The following is a 21705-nucleotide window of genomic DNA, read 5'->3' on the forward strand; positions in this document are numbered from 1 at the left end:
GAACGGCGGGAGCGGGGCCAGAGGGCCGGCACCACCGCGGGCGGGGGGGGGGTGGAGGGCAAGGGCAGTCTTAAGGCAGGGCTGTGGGGCAGGGACAGGCTGGGGACGGGGCTGTAGGGTGAGGATAGGCCTAAGGCAGGGGCTGTGGGGCAAGGGCAGGCTGGGGACGGGGCTGTGGGGTGAGGACAGGCCTAAGGCAGGGGCTGTGGGGCGAGGACAGGCCTAAGGCAGGGGCTGTGGGGCAGGGCAAGGCTGCAGATAGGCTGTGGTAGCTCAAGAGCCTCCTTTGAACCTGAGATGTCTGCCACAGCCCCGCATGGGACCCCGTGGCAGGCAGATGGTTCAGTCACGCCTTGTGTCCTGGTTGTCCCTACCTTTGTGCAGCCCTGCCTGTCCACATGCTGTACTGGCCCCAGCACAAGCGGACACAGGGGCTTTCACATTACAAGTTATGTTACCTGTAAGTTATGTTACCTACAGTTCCAGCTATGTGAATGGACACCTGGTAACCAGCGGGTGCCGTTTCATGACGCTGTATTGAACCAACTCTGGATTGCTGCAGGACAGCTGTACCAGTGGTTTTCCTTCTCGACAAAATCATGGGGTCGGCCTCAGGTAGGATGATACGGTCACTAGCATCAGCCAGTGGGATGTTGCATGGCTAGAAATGGGCAAGGAGGCCCTCTCATCATGACAAACATGCACGAGTCCACAAGTAAGCCCCGTTCCTCGAATGCCATCTGTATATTGAAAACATTTGAAAATCCCCCAGCTAGCTTCTGTTTTCTGCCTGCTTCCAGGTGGGGGACCGCTGGTGGAAGAAAACTCAAGGAACCCATTTGCAGAATATGAGAATTAGCTTGGGATAGTCGTAAAAGGCTGTCTGGCAGCCAGACAGCTCTCAAAGAGGCCAAGTTTAGGTTATGCACGTGTCCTCAATTTAGCCATTGCTTAATAATATATGAATGGTAAACTGCAACCTTCAAAATAGTCTCCTAATATAAATTTTCAATGAACATCCTTGGGATCATTTTCAATGTAAGAGGTTGGATAAAAATCAACAGGGGATAGTCTCTGTGGCTTTGAGGTTGAACTGACTGCTTTAATAAAAGGCAAGTGAGCCAGAAAGACCTCTCTGCCAGGGATTTCTCTGCAATCTGTTGTCTGAGGGCTGATATCTTTGAATAAGACCACTTGATGCCAACTGCTTTTAACCACAGCCTCCTGTACCAAATGAATACACCAAACATCACCACGTTCAAGGAAGTATATGGAGGCAAAGGAGACTAAGCCCCAGGAGTGGCACGCGTATGTAGGCTTTGTCCATCTGTCCCATGGCTCCTACACAAAGCTTCTCACAACCCTGCGTGCCCCTGGGGCAGGTGGGTTTGTCCTGGGGCCCGGGACCGGGTGTGCTCAGCTCAGAGCACAGCTCCGGCAGTGTCTCTAAAACACCCTGTTGTAAGCAAGGGACTTGGTGTTGCTGCTTTTCCTGTCTTGTTCCCTTTCCTGGCCATATCCTCCACCGCAGACCTCTAGGCCAGCCGAAATGCCTCTGTCCCGCCGTGGCAGGGATGCTGCAAGTGCCTGGGCGCTTTCCCTGGAAGCTGGGCAGCACCGGGAACCCCTGGGCGGCTCTTCACTTGCCTGGGGCACCGCTTGGCCTCTAACCGCGTGGATTTGCATCATCCCACCAACAGTTCAGCATCCCGAATGCTGGCTGGGGGTTTCCAGATGGAATTCTGGCGGGGGGAACGGCCCTCTGCCCACCCGGGCAGCCTGCAGCTCGCCCCCTTCCCCGCCCGAGCCGGGGTCTATTAGCAGCAGGGGGCTGGCCGGCCCCCGGGCTGGCCCTGACCCCCCGGGCACCATCTGCATATTCAGGAGCCGTTCCCAGCCGGTTGGCCACCTCCCGCCTCCCCGCTCCCGCTTTAAAGGGCCGAGCGCGGCGGGAGGAGGCGCCGCCGCGCCCCCGGCCCCGCACGCTGCTCCCGGCCGCCTCTACCCGCGGAGCGCCGGTGAGCGGGGCCAGGCTCGGCCCGGGGGTCCCCTACTCTGGGCAGGGGGTGCAGCGGCCGGGGAAGGCTCGGAGAGGGGGGTCCGCGTTGCCGGGGGGCGACAGGCGGCTGTCCTGCCCAGGAGCCCCCCTCGGGTAGCTGCCGCGGGGGAGGACGCGCTCCCTTCTGAGCATCTGCGTCTCGTTACTTGGTCTTTTTCTTCAGGTAAGAGGAGCCTCGGCTGCTTTGTAGTGCTTTGGAAGGTGCTACGGTGACGGCTGGTGGGAAGGGAACCGAGGCACCGTCTGCTGTGCCAGCGGGGGCAGTTGGCTGGGGGCAGCAGCTGCCGGCGCTGGCGAGGCTGCGGTGGGGAGCAGAGGGCACCCACGTTGGGCTGCCATGGCCTGAGACCACAGGCTCCGCTCCCACCTTCCAGATCTCCGGCAGAAAGATGCTGGAAGCCTTAGGCAAGCTGAGAGCTTCTGGCCAGCTCTGGGGCGATGTGTGGGCAAGGGGTGTATCACCCCGGCTTTCCGGGATGCCTCAGTGGAGGGGCTGGGTGAGCTCCCTGACCTTGCGGTTGAGCTCAGGGGAGGTGAGAAATTGTGACGAAGGGCCAAAAGAAGGCATTTCTGTAATTAACCAAGCGAGGTAGCAGGACCGGCTGTCTCATGCCCACACCACTCAGAAAGGCTTGAGGGTGGATGAAACCTGCGACCGCATTGCATTTGTTGTGTGGCTTTGTTGGAAGTGGCCGGCAGGCTGGGAGGCGGCTGCGGGCATGGTGAAGCCTGTTGCACCAGGTGATGCCATGAGCTGCCGGCACCCCGGCCTGGCGCTGGCCATCAGTAAGCCAAGCAGTTTGAATGCCCCCATGGCAGACTGTTAGGAAAAGGAAAGTCTACTAGTTGGGAGTGGTGGGGAGACAACAAGGGAGAGCAACAAGTAGTGTTGGACAACCCAGAAAATACTTGGGTTTGTCAAGACTAGAGCTCTACAAAAGGTAGAGCTCTCCCAGATACCCGCCTGGAATACAGGGCTGTTCAAAGAAAGGCACCCTGCTAAAAAGCAGTGAGGAGAAACTCATTTTCTACACTGTTCATTAGCCTGGGGGACTCACCGTGGAGCAGATAATCACGGGGACAGGAGACTGATGGATATGAAAATGATCAGCTATTTCTGGGTATAGCAAAAGTATCTCAGACACTTTAAAGGTGTCTGGAAGAGACACAAACTGTCCTACTTCAGGGATGCAAACCCACTGCTAATTAATGTGGATGAGGAAGAAGCATCCCACAGGGGTGGTTACTTTGTAATTGCCCAGAATACGAGCTTTTGCACCTACTTTTTCAAAGCTGTCCGAGCGAGCAAACGAGAGGAGGGGGTGGACCCTTGCCTGGAGTCAGCGTAACAATTTTAAGCCTGGGGCTGCTGGCTCAGTAGTTTTTCTCTTCCTGGGTAATCCCCATCCCTTTCATTCAGTGTTTTGCCAAGTGCTTAGGAGCCCTGTGCTGTGTTAGCCTGAACATCCCCCTGTGCCCTGCTCGCAGCAGTTCACATCACACCCTCTCTGTGTCCCTTTCCACCAGCCTGTTTGTGCAACCCTGGCCCTGCAGTGCTGCCGCCCATCACCGTGCCCTCTGGGCTGCTGGATGCCGGCAGAAGCAGACAGCAGCCGTGCCCTGGCTGAGCTGCTGTGTGCCGTGAATGCCTTCAGCAGGGATGTCCCTCTGCTCTGCCAGCACCCAGGAGCACCCAAAACCACCTTTGCCCAGGCATGTGTGGCAGGGGGCTCTGTCTGGTGCTCACCACTCTGAGTCCAGAGCCCCAGGGGGAGTTTTCCCAAATGCTCTGGGCACATCCCAAAATGGGCTGCTGGGCACATCTAAGGGCTCAACATGTTAAATGTAGCCTGGGCATAATGAATGCTGGGTTGGCAGGTGGGAGCTGTGAGTGTCCAGGGCGTTGCTGCTGTTGTGTGACAGCCGACAACCTGCTCACAGGTTTTGCAGTGGCTGGAGGTTCCTGCCTGGGTCATTCCCTGGTGCAGTAGGTTTCACAGAGGAGCAGGGATGCCCTGCAAATGTGGAAGGAAAAATCTCTGGCCGTGTGCATGGAAAGCTGCTGTATGAGGTCCTGCCCACTGATGTTTCTTGCTCTTTCTCTAGCTCCGCACCGCTAGCAGTCTGAAACATCAGACACACAGGAAGCCTGCCAGTCTGTCACTGGAAATGATCCCCAACCAGCTGAGGGTCAGCTCTCCGGTGTCGAGGCAGGAAGGAGAGATGATGGATGGCAGGACTGGCTCTGAGCAGGACAGAGACCGTGCTGCTTCAGGACACGGCCAGCGGCTGAAGTCAGAGCCCTGTTTCCAGACCGACTCTCTCTTGCCTTCCCCCAGTGCAACCCTGATCTCACAGCTCCTCAGCCACCCAGCGGCTGGCAGGAGCCTGGATCCCACCATCCTTTTCCCTTCCTCTCAGGCAGTGGCCCTGCCTCAGGACCACGAGTGTGGTGCATCTGCTGGAGAAGGAGCACAAGCCCTGGCATTCCCCAGGACCCTGGCTCCCGTGCCCTGTGCTGGTGACAGGGACCAGCTCTCCGACCAGCACCTACGGGAGCAGCTCTCTGACCAGCACCTCCGAGCCAAGCGGGCCAGGGTGGAGAGCATCATCCAAGGCATGAGCCTCCCACCAACCCCTCAGGCATTTGACACCAGCCTGGAGGCAGCTTTTGGGCATCAGAGGGAGAGGGGTGGCGAGGTGCCCCGGGAGAGCAAGAGGAAGCCGAGGGTGCCCCAGCAGGGCACAGGGGTGGCTGGGCGAGTGGTCCCTGCGGGAGGCAGCCTCCATGCCGAGGACTGCCAGCAGCTGAAGGAGCAGCTTTGCTATTTAGAGCAGCAGCTGAAGCAGCTTCAGGAGAGGTTCTCCCAGGTCTGTGATTCTGGGGACAATGCCCAATCCCACGAAGGTGCTGAGAAAGTGCATCCACTGCCTGGAAAGCCTGGAGACAGACAGGACAAGGACAGTGCCACTGCCACCAGCGACTCACATGAAGTGCCTCTCTGGAGGAGCGTCCTGGACGTGCATGGGCCAGAGGAAGACAAGGACAGAGGTGACACAGGTGGCCTGCCCTTGGCAGTGAGGGTCCTCTCGCAGGCGTTGAAGCACGAGCTGGCTGGGGTGATGTCCCGGGTGGTGGACTCTGTCCTGAAGACCATCTGGCCAAAGACAGCCAGTCACCTTCTGCAGCAGCACCGCAGCCTCCCGGTGCCAGAGCCAGATGCCAAGAGAGAGTCTTTTCCTGCTGGGAAATGCAGAAAGCCACTTGCTAAGCCATCTCCCATGAACACACCAGGCTCGCTGAGCTCACCCCAGGCTGAGGCCCTGTCAGGAGCTTCAGGGAAGAGCCCAGGCTCTCATGCTGGCTCTCTCAGTTCAAAGGGGGCCAGAAAACCCTCTCAGATACCCAGCATGGGTTATTCACTGGGCTCAGCTGCCCCTGTCCAGGACAGCCAGCTGCTGAGCCAGCTGCTGGGCTATGGCCAGCGCAGCCTCTGGGGCAGCAGCTCTTATGGGAGCCCCTCTGCTCCAGAGAGGGGTCCTCTGGAGCCCCTCGACTTGCACTGGGGAACCGTCAAACTGAGGTCGTCGGTTGTGAGACAGCAGCAGCAGCATCCCTTGCCGTTGAGCCCTGCTGACATGGAGAGCCTGGCGCTGCTGCCGGCTGGCAGCGATGGCTGCGGGGAGCTGCAGGTTGTGATGGATGGGGCACCCTTCACCTCCACCCATATATCCTTTGGGGGCAGCTGGAGAGGTCCCTGGGCTTGGCTGGAGGTAAAGACGTCCCTGGGCTTCGGTGTGTTCCCCTTGTCCTCTGGAGCCACAGCGCGGCACAGCCCCTGCTGGTCTCCCCAGGGCCAGGGTCCCCGCTGCTGCACAGAGAGCTACGAAGGGGTGAGCAGGAGAGGTGTCCTGAGCTGTGGAGGGCCATTGCTGCTCCTCAGGGTTGGTTAGATGCTATAGTGTAGCTGGGGGTAAAAGTTGGGAGCTCCCAAGCCTGCTCTTAGGCCATCCCGGCAGTCCCAGCACCCTATGCCAGGAACAAGTGCCTCATGCAAATCTCTGTTCCCACCGGCCTGGGAAGCGCTGTGGGGAGCAGCAGCTTCCCTGGGGATGCCAAAGGGAAAAGCCAGTGGCTGCCCAGCCAGGGCTGAACCCCCTGCACCTTCCTGCCAGGCCGTGGTGGGGGCTTCCTGTGGGCACCAGGCACGTGTGCTCAGGGACGTGCCGAGCCGGTGGAGCTGCTGCGTGCAGGCTTTCCTTGACCCCGAGGCAGATGCAGGAGGCACTGACACCCGGACACCTGAAGAAGGCCAAGCTGATGTTTTTCTTCACCCGCTACCCCAGCTCCACTCTCCTGAAGACCTACTTCCTCGATGTGCAGGTAAAACGGCAGCGCCTGGTGCTGCTGCCAGGCAGGACTCCCGTGTGGCATGGCACCCAGCACCTTCCCCGCCGGGGAACCACGGGGAAGGGGATGCGTTGGTGTGCCCTCCACCTCGCTGGCAGGAGCAGGGGGATGGCACCTGCTTCAGCATGGGCTGCCCTGGAGTGGGTGCTTAGGGCTGTGGCAGACCTGGGCTGCCAGATCTTTGCTTTGTGCAATCAAGGTGCATTTGGGATTAAAGCGCATCACAAACGTGCCTCCCCACCGCGAGGTGGTTGGGATCTGAGCCTCAGCGGTGAGAGGTGCCACAGACTCCCCCACGTTGTGGTCCTGGCTGGTGTTTTTGCAGCCCTGGGGCAGGGCTGGGTGCGCGGCTGGGCTTGCAGAGGCTCCAAGCTGGCATGACACCTGCCCTCCGGCTCTCCCCCTCGGCAGTTCAGCCGCTGCATCACCTCCCAGCTCATCAAGTGGTTCAGCAACTTCCGTGAGTTTTACTACATCCAGGTGGAGAAGTTTGCCCGGCAGGCCCTGATGGAGGGCGTCATGGATGCTGGCACCCTCCGGGTCTCCCGGGACTCGGAGCTTTTCCGCGCCCTCAACATGCACTATAACAAGGGGAATGACTTTGAGGTGAGGAGGGGGAGCTGGGGGGCAGGGGTGGTGGGGCAGTGGGGTTTCGAGGGCGAGGGGGAGCTGGGGACCTGGTGGTGCTGTGGGTGATGCCCGTCTCACTGCAGGTGCCAGGGCGGTTCCTGGAGGTGGCCAGCCTCACGCTGCAGGAGTTCTTCAGCGCTGTCAGGGCGGGCAAGGATGCCGACCCCTCCTGGAAGAAACCTATTTACAAAATCATTTCCAAACTGGACAGTGACATCCCAGAAGGGTTCAAAGCTGCCGACTGCTCCCAGGAACTGCTCCGCAGCTGAGACTCTGTGAAAGCAGCCCTGGGTCCTGTGTGCAGCCACCATGTGCTACGCACCCCATGGGCACTCTGTACAGCATCCATTATCCTGAGTATTTTCTCTCTGGCCTATAAGACAGCTCCTTGGGTGAGGTCTATCACATCCCTCAGGTGCTGGGACTTTATGGTGTGTGTGTTTTATTCCTCTGCTCAAAGCTGGTGGGGTCTTGGTGGGGACCCTTGCGGGGGAGGGACAGAGATGAAGCCATCAGGTTGGAGCCTGGGAAATCGCCTTGCTCCAGCTCTCCCCATGACCCTGGGTGAGCCACCTTCCTTCTCCACAGGGCCACAGCTCAGGGCAAACAGGCTTTCTGTTTATAAAGCAGGCAGAGGTCCTAGCAGTGGGCAAAGTTTTCTTGGCGCAGCAAACTAGTGGATGTGCCCAGTCCAACAGCACGCCTCGGTTTCTGTCCAGATACAACAAGCCCGTGTCCAAAGAAAACAGCTGGTGAATTCCAGCGTTTCAAGCACCCCGAGGGGATAGTTGACCCTGTCTGGGAGATGTAAAACCAGTGTTTGTTGTAGCCAGCATGACCAACACTCCCCCGCTCCCTCCCCTGTGCTGGTTTGCAAGAGCCCCCCCCCCCCCCCCCCCGCCCGTGCAGCTGCGTGCTGTGCCACTGGAAGCAGCCCCGGAGCCACCGTCCAGCAGCAGCGTTACCCGCGGGGCTGGGGGGGAGCAGGGCATGCAGCCGGCACCCAGCCCCCCCCAGCCAGCCCCCAGCCAGCCCCCATCAGCCCAGCGCCGGGGAGGAGGGCAGCACGATGAACACCCACCTGTGTCCCCGTATGCTGTGCTTCTGTGGGCAAAGCTGCCCCAAACATCGCTGCAACCTGCCCGTGGTGAAAGAGGAGCAAATTATCTGGGACCTGACAGTCCCAGTGAGTTTTAGCACAAGCTGGTGAGGAGCTGGGCCCTGAGGTCTGCAGCCCCATTGGCGTAGGGGTGTAAATGCAAGGAGGTTTCTTCTCCCCGTGACCAAGACTCAGTGGCTGCTTTTCCACCTGATGGACCGTGGCGAAGCGTTGTGTGTTAAGAGTGCTGCCGTCCTGGCAGAGGTGGTGGTGGGGAGGGAAAAGCTGTGAGGAGGAGGGAGGTTCTGGGAGAGGCACGGCAAGGGGGCTCCGGGAGGGCAGCGATGCATAGCTGTGGATGAACAATGACGTCCCTGTGCAAAACACTGAGAGAGAAGAGGATTGGGAGGAGGCCAAGATGCTGGATGTGCTGTGAGGTGCCGGCTGGGTACTAGAGCCCAGTGAGTGACACGGGAGAGGGAAATCGCAGCTCCAGCATCAGACGAGAGCACAGGGTGCGTCTGCAGGGGTAAGGAAGCATGTGGTAACATCAGGGCAGGATGGGGTCTCCAAAATAGGGGCAATTTTACAGCAGTTCCCCCATCCCAAGTGCCGCTAGCCAGATTTCCTGCTTCTGTTTGTATGCTCATTTCTTGAGGTTTGTATATTTTGCAACCCCAGCACCAAATTTACTCAATCTGTTTTTAAATAAATGCAGTTTGTTACCCCTTTACAGCCCTAGAGACTACTTGATAACTTCTGCTCTAAAGCGTCACCCTGGGAATTTCTGGCCTTTTCGTTGGGAAAAGAATGACACTCCAGCAAAAGGGTTTACTCCTCCTGCCAGCATCCCTGCAGGGCTGAGCGGCCCCCACTAACTGATGTGCTCGTTTAAACACACACCTGCACCCCAATGCCTTGGGGTCAGTCTGATCCCAAGTGGAACTTGGGGGGATCAGGAAGCAGGGGCTGGAGGCAGACAGAGCCATATCCCAAAGCTTACAGGTGCTGGACTCAAACGTACAGCATCGGGGAAGCACAGTTGGTGGCATCATGGACAGGTTATTGCCGCTCCTGCAGGCAATAACCACCTCAGAGCTGAAGTAACATGCCGGGTAGGCAAAACCTGTGCTGCTGGGAGAGGAAACTATGGCCTGGCCCAGGGAATCAGTAAATTCTTTAGGCCATAGCTAAAAAGTGAGGGTACCCAAGGTACAAGGTTTACTGAAGACGTCCTGCGGAAATAAAGCTTTTACGCCAAGTCCCTGGGGGAAGCAGTTTCTTGCTTCCTCTGATAACGTGTGTTTATAATGTCAGTAAAGCAGCAGGTGGGGGGCTTAGGGCAAGGCCAAACCTGTGACCACAAGTCACAGGGTCACGGAGTGGCTGAGGGTGGCAGGGACCTCTGCAGGTCCAATCCCATGTTCAAACAGTTGCCCAAGACCATGTCCAGATGGTTTTTGAGTGTCTCCCAGGAGGGAGACTCCACAACCCAGCCATTAATGAAGATGTTGAACGGGATGGGACCCAGTGTTCAGAGCAGTATCTGTGCTCCAGTGTTTGCCATGTAACTGCAAAGGAGCAGGAGCTACAGAGCTGTTTTACACTGGCTTTTATGAAACGTGGACCACAACGTGAAATGCATGAAAGCGTGACCACAACAAACAGCATCTCACTTCAGTTATCCTTTGCCAGTGATGAGGCCTTGCCACTTGTATCCACAGGTTGAATTCCCAGGCAGAATTCCCATCCAACAGGAACAGGAAAAAAAAAGCAGGACTAGAGGGACTCTGTGAAGGATGCAGGACCACAGGGTGCTTGTCTGGCTGGCACCTTCCCCAGCAACTTTTCAACCCCTGTCCACCTTCAGCCAAGTGTGACCGAGAACACAGAGCTGTCAAGGATGCAGAGGGAGCGTATACCCACCTTTTGCTCACTTTGTGCTCCCCCTGCAAGCCAGGCTCTTTTTCTGGGGAGCCTGGGGTGCAGCTGCCTCCTTCGGGGATGCTCAGCTGCCCGTGGCCAGGGAGGCTGCACCTGGGTGGGCACAGCTCTGGTGTGCGGCACTGAAGTGGGGCGAGCTGAATCACAGCCCTGCGCTCCTGAGAGAGCCTTGGAGAGCAGCAGATGGCTGGCACAGAAGGAAGGGGGGACTCGCACCACCTTCCCTGCAGCTAGGTCACAGGAGCACCAACATAGAGAAGGCAGCACACCTGCTGGGACACAGGGAGAGCTGGTGTTGCTCTAGGGGCAATGGAGCCCGAAGCCTAAGGGAAACTATGAATTCTTAAGAAATTAGCGTTTTACTGGTTGTGCCACGCAGGGTACACCTGTAATTTCAGTTACATTCTAGCAGTGCCCAAGGTACAGCAGCTAGTTTTCAAACAAAATCTAATAGGGGAGATTGAGAGCCGATGCCCAGGCTGTGACTGCTGTCATGACCCTCGGGCTTGGGTGGGCTCTTGCTTAACTATTCCCCACTAATTACCCAAGAAAGCAATGTGAGTAGCACATGCACCTACTGCTGACTCAATTTCATCTTAAAAAAAAAAAACCCAAACCCAAAAAGCATTTCCTTCCCTCTATCCAAATTTCTGTGGCATATGCAAAAAGCCCACAGCCACCTGCACCTGTCTCCTCTGGGACCAATTCCTCGGGGCTATCCTTTTGCATTTCCAGTTACATTCATAGCCCATCCAAAGCAACGCACCCCATCGATACAGCTAAACAGCAGCAAAGACTGCTAAGCACTACATATTGCTGTTCCTTGCCTCCAGGCTGCTGGCATCTTGCAGCAGCCAAAAGAGGGAGATGTGACCCCACTGACTAAGTTGCTGAGGTTCTGAGAGCACTTACATACTCATCTATGTTATTACTTAGCATAAGAACCCTTATTACTCAAGTACAGCTAATTAGAGCTTGAAGAAGTTCTTAGTGAATGTGCATCCAGTGTGCCAAAATAGCTTGGGGGGGAAACTCTGACAAACAATAAAATATCTCTAGTTTTTCTTGACTCCTGCTAATGACTTGGACCTGTCTGCAGGGACTGAACCAGCCCTAGAGGCTCCCAGCTCGAGCAGATGTTCTTGGAAGGCACCTTCCCTCATATACGCGGCTCAGATGAGTATTTGGCATCAGGGCAGCTCTCTGCAGGTTAGTGTACCCTGGTGAGCCAGTGGCCCGTGCTCACAAAGCCTCAGCAGCATTTGCTGTCCCATTACATGCCTTGGAAGGATGGATTAATCCAGGTTACAGTACAAATACCACATCTGCGAGATCTGACATCACTTTTCAGCTGGAGAAGACACCCTTTCCTCTGCACCTGGTGTGTGGAACTGCCCTGTGCTGCAGACCCAGGGCCACGCCAGGAGAAGGAGAAGCTATGCACAGAGAGACTGTGGAGACAGTCTCAAGGATGAAACACCCTGTGGGGTCCCCCAGGACAGACTGGTATCTCCATGGTATCTCCAGCTGGCAGCAAAAGCTTTTTTTTTTTTTTTTTTTTTTTTTTCCACACCGTGAAATATCACACTGGCACGAGCCAGGGACCAGGGGATGGGAGCTGGGCAGCAGGACTGTGCAAGCTGCTTCCAGCACCAGCTAGCTGAGCTGCTCTCCACTTATGCAATAAAAATACCGTTTTGATGAGATGGTGGCAATGCAGCCACACAGAGAGGGCTGCACTCTGCCTTCTGGGGCACCCCGGCTTGCCAGCCTGCCTGCAGCAGCTCAGGTGCAAGCACTAAACCCTGGGCGCAGGGATACACAGGGTGGAAAAGGGAGATTTCTTGCTGGGAGCTGTGCCCAGACTGGGCAGCACAGCGATATGGGGGCAGTCCTGTAGCCCAGGGGCTTTTGAGGGGGATATTTACTCTCGGCAAGGGTGCACAAAGGAGCGAGGAGAGGACAGACAGCCTCTGCTGAACGCTGAGGACAGACCCAGCAGGTCGGCTGGGGGTAACGCTCGTCTTGGAGGGGAGGCAGCTGGGGTGGGGAAGCTGGGGGGCAGGCTGCCAGAGAACAAGCACATCTGTCCATGCACAGAGAAATACCAAACTAGTAAATCTGTTTTTAAAAGCAGGCCTCACCTAGAACGTTTGAGAATGGCTACTCAAGTAAAGCTAGCAAGAGCTGTGCCGTGGGTCTCAAGGAAAAGCAGATTTGGGTCAACATTCAACATGGGTGACAATACAGTCCATACTCATTCCTTCCAAGCTAACTGGACAGGCTGACAAGTGGCAGGTAAACTCTCGTTATCATCAAGTCTCATGCCACGATTGGCCTTTTTTTTTTTTTTTTAGCAACATACAAATGTTACAAAGACCTAAAATTTGAGCAATTTCCCTTTTGGCTGACTTTCAGCATATTTACAGTAAGCAATCACACCTACCATCAGCATCTGCAGTATTTCTTATAGGCTTCCCAGATTCCGTAATTCCGCTTTTATGAGCTTTTAATCAAAAGCCTAGTGCTAGGGTAATTTTCGTCTTGTGAATTGGGATCAAACACCATTCTGGGTTTTTCTATTCCAATAAAACGGGCACTTAACAGACACTTTCTGTGACTATTTCCCATTACCTACCAAGCAACTCTTAATGACACAGCATTAAATCCAACTGGCACGAGCCCAGCACGGCAGCTTCCCTGCTGGCATTTGTTGCTCAGGCTTTTATTGTTTTCTCACTAGTTGTTCTACTAGATTAACAAGGATCATTATTAAAAGTGCCAGTGTGCGCCCAACAGGATCAATCTTTTCTTATTGCAATCACAGAAAACAAGCAGCTCAAAGCAGGTGATGAAGTGAAAAGCTGGGGGTACGAAAAACACAAGATAGAGGAAAAAAACCTGAAACTTCAAAGAAAATATTTTACTGGATTTCCCAAAGCACGTATATGTCATCCATAGCTTTACACAAAGAACAGAAATTATAAAAAAATACTTTTGTATTATTTTAAAAAACTAAGTGAAATACCTGACAACATATATGTGTATATATGTATCTATACATCTCTATATAAAACTCGTCCTCATTTGGTTCTCAGAGAGCACAGAATATTCAATTAATAATCCATTTCTGATTTCCAGGTCTATGAGTAAGAAACAGTAGAAATAAGTATAACTTTTGAAAACACCATGAATTCATGCTCCAGTGAGAGGCGAGGCCAGCCCTACCCAGCTCCGCACCTACCAAGTCCCTGTGGCTGGCAGCGCAACCCGGCTTCAAATAAAAACAATTACAAAGGCTGTTTTTAGATAAAACGCTTTAGGAATAGTAGCTACAAAAAGGTAACGCTATACAAACTGTATCCTTGAAAGCCACCGTGCTCTCCTCTCCTGAGCAACCATTACAGAGAGCAGGTATCACCCATCCATGCCCAGCGATGCTCCAGGCTGCGGCCGTCAGCATCACCCCAAGCAGCAGCAAAGCCGCGCTTCTCTGCTCCGGCAGAGGTTTTTTGTTGGTTTTTGTTGAAGGCCGTGCCCACGGCATGGCATTCCCAAGCCAGCACAGACCACTGGGGGTTTTTCACTCAGCACTGGGCTCTTCACACAACTGCCGGGTAGAGCCCCTGTGCAGACCCAGGGTCGCCGCTGCTGTCAGAGCGCAGGTGAAGCCCTTCACCGCCTTTTCCTCCGTCACGCTGTGACTTTGGACCATTGGTTCTGCAGCTATTTCTAACCCCTGAGCTTCAAAGCGATCTCACCTCCATTTCTGATTAAACTTTTAATGAATGATGTTATCAAAAAGACCAGAGCAACCGTTGCAGGAACTGGCAGCATCTGGAAGCTGGAAACACCATCTCAGTCACGGTCCAGCCAGTGAAGGTGTCTGTATTCAGGGCACAGGATCGATCCTGGCTTCCCAAGGCTGTAACAAGCCAAACCACAGCAGGAGCGTTTGATCTTGTGCCAAACGTTCTGTTTCGAGAATTTCAGGGAGCTTTGATGAATTATTGAAATGTAAAGGAGCGACAATACTATACTCACCCACGTTAGCATTTCACCAGAAACACGTCCGTTAACACTATATTTTACGATTTGCTCATGCAAGTATCTTCCATACCCGCAATGTAACCAGGATGCTGGTGGCCATGCTTTCTGCATGTGGACGGTTACACCAGTAGGGGAAACAAAATCCTCGCAGATCCTGGGCTTACTCCTCAAGATGGTTGCATTTCGTATTTTAGAAGGGGTCACCCCGTGCAGGAAGGAATTATCTCAGCATCAGTGTTTCTTGAGCAGCTACTCTGGGGAAGACTGCAATGGCACAGAGCATCTCTTCGGTACCAAACAAATCGTTGCCGTGCAAACTCTCAAACAGCTGAGGCAGCGCTCCAGAATCCTGTATCTCCAGTTATCATAAGCTTGCTTTCATGAAACTGCACTGTGTATCTTAAAGAAAAAGACAGCATTTTCTTTCCTTTACATGCTCAGGAACACCAGCAGCCACTCTATTCCCTACCAACACCTTACAGTCTGCCTGCACCGACGCACTCCCAGTGAAGCCCACCATCGCCTCACGGCCTTGATTTACTCCGATCACCCCACCCCCATCTGTGACCATTCACCCCCAGATTTATGAATCACAGGCCAACATTTATGTGAATATTTAGGGAATACCCTAACGTCAAAACTCAAGATTCGCTCCTTAACAAATACCAAACATGAAGGCCTCGGTCAGTCAGTAGACTGGCAGGTACCATCAGATCTTAAGTCTCTTAACACTACCGTTAGCCTGCCATGCCAGCCACAGCCAGCCACCAGCCTCAGCACCATCCAGCTGCTCCTGCTGCAGAAGTTGTTCTCTGGCAAGCGGTGGCAGGAGCAATCCTTTGCAGAGCAGCTCCTCTCTTTGCAAACGAGGCTGGAACCAGTGTGGAAAGCATTCCTCAGGCACTGACATCACCTGAAAGCAGCGTGTAACGTCCCAAAAGTCTTTTCAGAAAAATCTACCGGCCCTTGCATTGCCCCTGGGACATGCTCCGGTGATCCAAGGACCTTGCTGGTTCAGCGGTTGGCAAAACTCAGTTCACCGTCTCACAAAGCTTCTCCTATAAGCCTTCTGGTGCCAGTTCAATTTTCTTATTCAGTTTGTTATTGAGCAGCTATGTGTTTGCAAGAATTCAGTGGCTTTTTCCACCGGAAATAAACCATAGAGTTACGAGCCCCACGCCCAAAACATAACAACACACGCTGGAAGCTGAAGTTGAGAAAGGATTCTCAGACATACAAAACAACAATTAAGTGAGCTGGGGGAGAGGAATGTGGAGAGGATAGATAAATGCAATTATTGTAGATGTTACTGATATCATGCAGGTGCAAAACAGAAATCCGTAAAGTTAATGGAGTAATGACAAGGTAAATATGGCATTACAAAAAAAAAAAATAATCAGGTCCTACATGTGAAAGATCTACATACAATAAATAGCCCTAAATCCTGGTACAAACAAAGGAGCACCGAGATTAACAGGCAGGAAGGTTTTACGCAGACGCCTCTCCAGTATCTGTTTTCCCCATAAGACATTTAAACAGAACTGTAGCATTGGGAAAATCCCCTGCCATGACAACGCAGTTCAGGCCTTAGCACACAGGTGTGTTATCAATACATACAACCGCAGCACAGCTTTGGACACTTGGTGTGCCTCAGCACGTGAATGCACACCACACACAGTTCAGAATTACACGTGATTCATCCACCATTCCACATTAAGGCGTAGCATCCCCCCCCCCCAGCTCATCTGCAAAATAGAAGAGCACCGACTCATGAGGATAAACCCCTAGACAAAAATAAAGTTAATTAGTCTATGAGAAGTTATAAGGTGATTTCTGAGAAGCATCACTGAAGACATGCATCTTTGTGCCACTCCCTCTCTGGTAACAGGGCTTATCTGCTCCACATTAACTGCTCAGAACTTGGCTCAGATGCATCCTGGGCGCAGGACGGAATCCCTGTGTGCATAGGGTTCAAGGGCAACATGTCAGTGACGCTGCTGGAGGTACGCTGCTGCTTCCAAAGGCAAAACTGCTCTTGAAATAAACCAAACTCTGTGACAACATCAGCAAAAAAACCCCAGCCACACACAAAAAAAATCCCAGTTAGTAACACTGTAAGTCAAAAAACGGTGCCCAATTCCTACTGAGCATTCTTCTCCCTGAGATCACAAAAAGCAGAATTTCACATAATATCCTGTTTTCAAAACCTGTGTCTTTTATCAGTTAGAAAGTCAGCAAAGAAAAAAAAAAAAAGACCATAACACTGAATGCTGAATTCAAATTCTTGCTTTTTTGCAATGTTTTTCTACCCTTTTAGGCTTTCCAAAATTCCCTAGAACACTATCCAGTCTTGATTTTGCTTCAAATTTATATCCTTTTTGCCAGGGAAGATGCCGACCAGGTGTGCATTTGTAAAATATTTTAATAACGTTAATGACTTTAAACTCAATGGCAACTTTAGCGTCATTATTTTCAGAGGTCTTCCTTCTCCACAGCTGGCGTATCAAAGGTAGGGAACAATGAAACCAGTAATATAAAAATCAATAAAAAGAAAGCAATGTACATATTGTAGAAAGTGAACAGTGTTTCTACAGTACACGGACTCCATCTGTACATTCATCTATACTGAACTCTTTACTCACCAGGTCCATACAGCTTGACACAAGCACAGAAGGGAATAATAAAAAAAAAATCACGGCAAAGACTGAAATTTGAAAAATAGCAGTGCAGAAGGCTTTGGAGGTCACATACAGGTCTTAAATCCCTGCTGGACTGGACTAATCCAGTCTGGAGAACTGAATGTAAATGAAACTTATCTCAGTATCACACCTTTTTTTTAAGTTTTCTATAATCTACATGAGAGATGCATTACACATTTGTTTATGACCTGCGCTAGAAAATGCAGAAAAAAGGTTAATTAGGTTAATTAACACCAGGAGATAAGTACATTATTTGTCTCTCCTGTACGTTGAGGCTAACAAGTAGCTTCCACTGTTGAAAATAGATTTCCCTCATCTTAATGCATGTAGCCAAGGACAAATTAAGATAAAAGGAAATGACACAATAGTCTAGAAAAGGAAAATCTCTTGTACTACAAGAGATAAGCTATACATCTTTATCTCAGAAAGGTAAATCTCCTAAAATGGAATAACTAATATACCAAAGACTCAGCCTAAAGCATTCATCTAAATAAGACTTATACAGAACTGCTGAGAAAAAGAGTATTTTCCAAGGCCATGACATTTGAAATCAATCCTGCTGTGAACACACACCCCCAGACAGAGAACACACACGAATCACATTCCTGCAAAAATGTAGTCACCTCATCACCAACCCCGGACCTGACACCAGTTGCACAGATTCATAAGGAAATGTATATTTCTGAAGTTCTGTTTCACTAGGAATGGTGAACAACTGTCCATGAACAAGAAGGCAGCACCCTTGGGTTTCTGTTTATGGAACTCAGCACCAAAAAGGTCAGACGCTGAGAAGAAACGTCTGAATGAACACAGATATTCCACAATACTCCTGGAGAGCCCACCTCTAGGAGAACACTCAGCTCGAACGGACACTGCCGAGGAACTCGCCTCCGACACCCTGACTGTGCCGGCTGCCACCGCGGCAGAATATGGAGCGGAGGACAGCCTGAGAGAAACCCCCTGGGCAACTGTGGCTTTTCAATTGAAATTCAAGGCTATGATTTAGATGCAGAATCCAAGCAACTATCCAAGCAGAGTGCAAAGTGACAACATGGTATGGTCAGCATTTCTGCATTTAGCAAAACATAAATCGTGCCAGTCCGTTTCTAGATAGTCCCTTCAACGCAGCACAGGGTTAAGTCCATCTTAGGGACAAGGGACGGATGGAAATCCACAGGACTGAGAATATCTTCTACAAGCCGGTGCCGGGCACAATGACAAAGGAGGCAATGGAGAAATATTTATCACTGAAGGTGGTACCACTCATTTTACTGAGGAAAATCTAGCTTTTTAGTCAGATTTTTATTCTGCTCCAAGTTAATCTTCAAAGAGGAGGTACAGACACGCACTGTTAGCATACTAGTAGCAGTGCAGCATACTCACTGTGTTAGTGTCTTCCCCCCAACAGATTTGTAAGTAAATTGCTTAAAGGGTATCTGAATATTATTCTCAAGCTATATCTGAAACATATATACTGCAATGAGACTGTAACAGACGGACTTTCAAGTAAAAACGAGGAAGTTTATACCCAAGTTTACTTCAGGGCCATCCCTTCAGCCTTACGGCAGATTCTCTCTGCTTGCTGGGAGAAGGGAAAGGAGATACAAATCATTATATTCCTAATAAAGGAACATGTAGATTGTGGACTTATTGGAAAAGGGTATTCACATTCCTCCTTGACTATAAAGTACCTACTACAAAATGTGCAGTAATTGTATCATATATCATGCAAACCTGTTTGAGCTGTTCACAGCAGAGCTTCACGTAAGTTTCTTTGTGAGAGATCTTGGTAGCCTCTCTGATCAAGCTGAAGTTCTGAGATTTCTTAGAGTGAAGCCAGTGGGTTCTTCAATTAGAAGTATCTTTAGTGCTTTGGTTTGGATATTTATCCTTAGGTTTCTTCATTCCAAGAGGAAAAAAGAAAAGATTCAATAAAAAACCCTGGAAGGCTTCAGAAGAACTATTTCTTGCTACAATATATTTAAAGACTCTACAATCCAAAAGCAGCTACCAGCAAGTTAAATCTCATTCTCCATCAGATGTTGGTAGTTCTCAAGCTTTCAAGCAGGGTATAAAAAGACTATTTAAATTTTGATGCCTCTTCTTAAGGCAGAGGAAAGATACTGTTCCATACTTGTGCAGCACGCAGGTTCAACGGAGCGCAAAACCTTGACTGTGGACCGCAAGTGATACTCCACACAATAGCGCAATGTTAATCCACTGAATTTTTTTCCATAGAAAAGTGGTGACTTTTTCTTTTGTGAAATATAACTTAAGAGTTTAAAACTGTATTGCGCAATATGAAACCACAACAATTTAATTATAGTGGAAACAATTTCAAGCTTTTGTTTTTTCTCCAGTGTAATCCTCCCGTGAAATCAAAGCTTTAGTGCCATCTGCTTGTCATTACCTGAAAAATATTGATTTCTGTGTGACTAATTGAAGAGTATAATGAGATCTGCTACCAGACGAGTTAATCTGTCCACGTCTTCTTCAAAAAGAATCTGGCAACTTTGGTTCAAAGGAAATGGAAAACCAAACACCTCAAACAATAGCAGTACAGACTCATTGCTGGCACAAGAGTTCTGAGCATCCACAGATGAGTAAGTTGAAACAGTATAGGTGTTTGTTGGTAAAGCTGTGTTTTCTATGCTCCAAACAGTAACACAGCATTCTCAAAAACCAGAAGCTACGTGTACAAAGGCTAGCAACAGCGGTCGAACAAAACTTTTATTACTACCTGCATCAGACTTACCAACAGAGAATAAAAAGATAATTTTTAAACGCTGCTTAAGATACCTTGTCATCCACATATGGTGTAGTGCCAAATTAATTGCCTGTATTACCTACCTGTCAAAACAAGTATTTAGGTTTTTGCATTTTAAGGCCGTTTACATTCTGAAGCAGGCAAGAACTGCAGTTCTGTTCTCTTTCTGTGCTAATTCCCCAGAGAAAACTAACATCCTACAAGATTTAAACAGAAGAAATCTTGGTTTTTGAAAGATGCTTGTATTTTTGGGGGGGCAGTATTTCAGTTTACATGCAAACTGTTAGCGGCTTGTACTTTTAAAGAGAATTAAAACATACTTTCAAATCACCCTTAACAGGCTTTTTCAAGAGGAACTGCTTTCTAAATCAGTTTGCTCAACTGTACTTTTGACCTGCAGACAAAAACCGGTAGGGATTAATTTCAGATTCTCCTCCGTAAATATATATGCAGCCAGTTGCTAAAGCAGATACCCCAGGCAGTGGAATTGCTAGCATATTCTAGTCACACAAGACAGAATCCAGCTCAGGTAATTAGAGTAAAACGAACTGAATTCCTATTTTTCATTTCTTTCACTTTGTTTTTTCTTCATTTAGATGGCGAGTTTTCACTTCTTAGGAGTTCTCAGGTTGGTGGTCCATGCCCCACCTCCTTGAGCACTACAGTTATGATTTCTCTCCAAAGACAGCAACATCACAGGAATTGGGAAAGTGGTGACAACCTTGTAGTCTTCATGTGCTCCCCCGAGAGTACTAACTGTACAAACACAGCAGCTTCATACATAAATATACTGGTCACAGCAGTCAGTTCAGATGCCATCCTAATAAAAAGTATCAGGAATTTCTTGTGTAAAGCTGAAGATCCATTCATGTGTGTATATCTTCAACAGTCAGGGAAACAAACTTTGTCCCTTGTACACACACACAAGCGAAGCAGTATGGAGAAATATTTGAATGACTGATGCTCCAGAGCACAAGCCCTAGGGAAAGGCCTCCCCTCCCAAAGAGATTCCATGCTCGAGTTCCACATGTCCAAAAAATATTAGGAAAAAAATAATGAAACCATGCCATTTCCACCCATGCAGCTTTAAGGTTTTTCACATTCAGATCTTAAATCCTACAATCCAAAGAGACCAGAGCCTCCTGGCTAGAAACCTAACACAGAATGGAAAACGTGAACGACTTCAGAACACACTTATCTCTCCATTCCCAGTACTGTACTTTTTGTTAGGTAACCGGACTTGCGCTTACCTGGTTTAAGCAAAACCATGAATAAAAGAGCACATTTTGCTGCCAAACAGCATTAATCAGCTAGAAAGTCATAATCCACCTGAACAAAATTGCCAGTTTTCCAACCTACATGCACACAGAAGATTTAAGGCTCCAGGTCCATTACCATCCAAATCTGGCAGTGGTAGAAAGGGACACCGAATTGCTGTAACACTCCCCTGGTAAGAATGAAACAAAACAGTTCCACCGTGAAGAAAAAAGTGATTAATCTTGAGCAGAATCCAGTAGAGTTACTTGGTGTTCCTTTAGCTGGTTGAAAGATTTTGACTCGCACCTGTAGGAACAGATGAGCAGGAGAAAACAATTTTGACTCAAGTTCTATGAGAGAATAAAAGATGGTTGCTCTAGACACCCAAAACAGAGAATTGTGCCATTCATATTTTGAATTTGAGGAATTTTCTGTTTTTCTCATCATTTCTACTATAAGAAACCCAAGTATAAACAGTCTTACACCACCACATTGTAGGAACTTGAATTTCTTTTTACCCCCTTATAGTTCATGCTGCACATGGGCAGATCTCAACTGAGATGGCCACATCTGCTCCTCAAATACGTTATCTCATAGTATCCAGGTTGTCCTGGTGCAGTTTGATCCCAAATTGTCAGTGGACTTCAGGTTCAGTATTGAAACCTCATTTTCCAGAAGTAATCTGGGAAACATTAAATAACAAAGAGAAGCATAATAAGAAGGAACCATGCACCCATCAGTATTTGACTTCCTGAAGAGGCAGACCATGTGAACAGGTCCACAGGTTCC

The 21705-nt window shown here is 50.5% G+C and overlaps 1 protein-coding gene across 1 annotated transcript; it reads left to right on the forward strand.

The window, feature by feature from the left end:
* The first annotated feature begins 194 nt into the window (after positions 1–194).
* On the forward strand, positions 195–11704 carry PROX2 (prospero homeobox 2). Its single transcript, XM_080396343.1, has 5 exons — positions 195–615; positions 4166–5991; positions 6023–6443; positions 6882–7076; positions 7184–11704. Exons 1-5 carry the CDS (start codon positions 298–300, stop codon positions 7367–7369), a joined length of 2946 nt encoding a protein of 981 aa, XP_080252469.1. The 5' UTR covers positions 195–297; the 3' UTR covers positions 7370–11704.
* The last annotated feature ends 10001 nt before the right edge of the window (positions 11705–21705 follow it).

This window comes from Falco punctatus (assembly GCF_963210335.1).
Source record: "Falco punctatus genome assembly, chromosome: 7".
NCBI classification, from domain to species: domain Eukaryota; kingdom Metazoa; phylum Chordata; class Aves; order Falconiformes; family Falconidae; genus Falco; species Falco punctatus.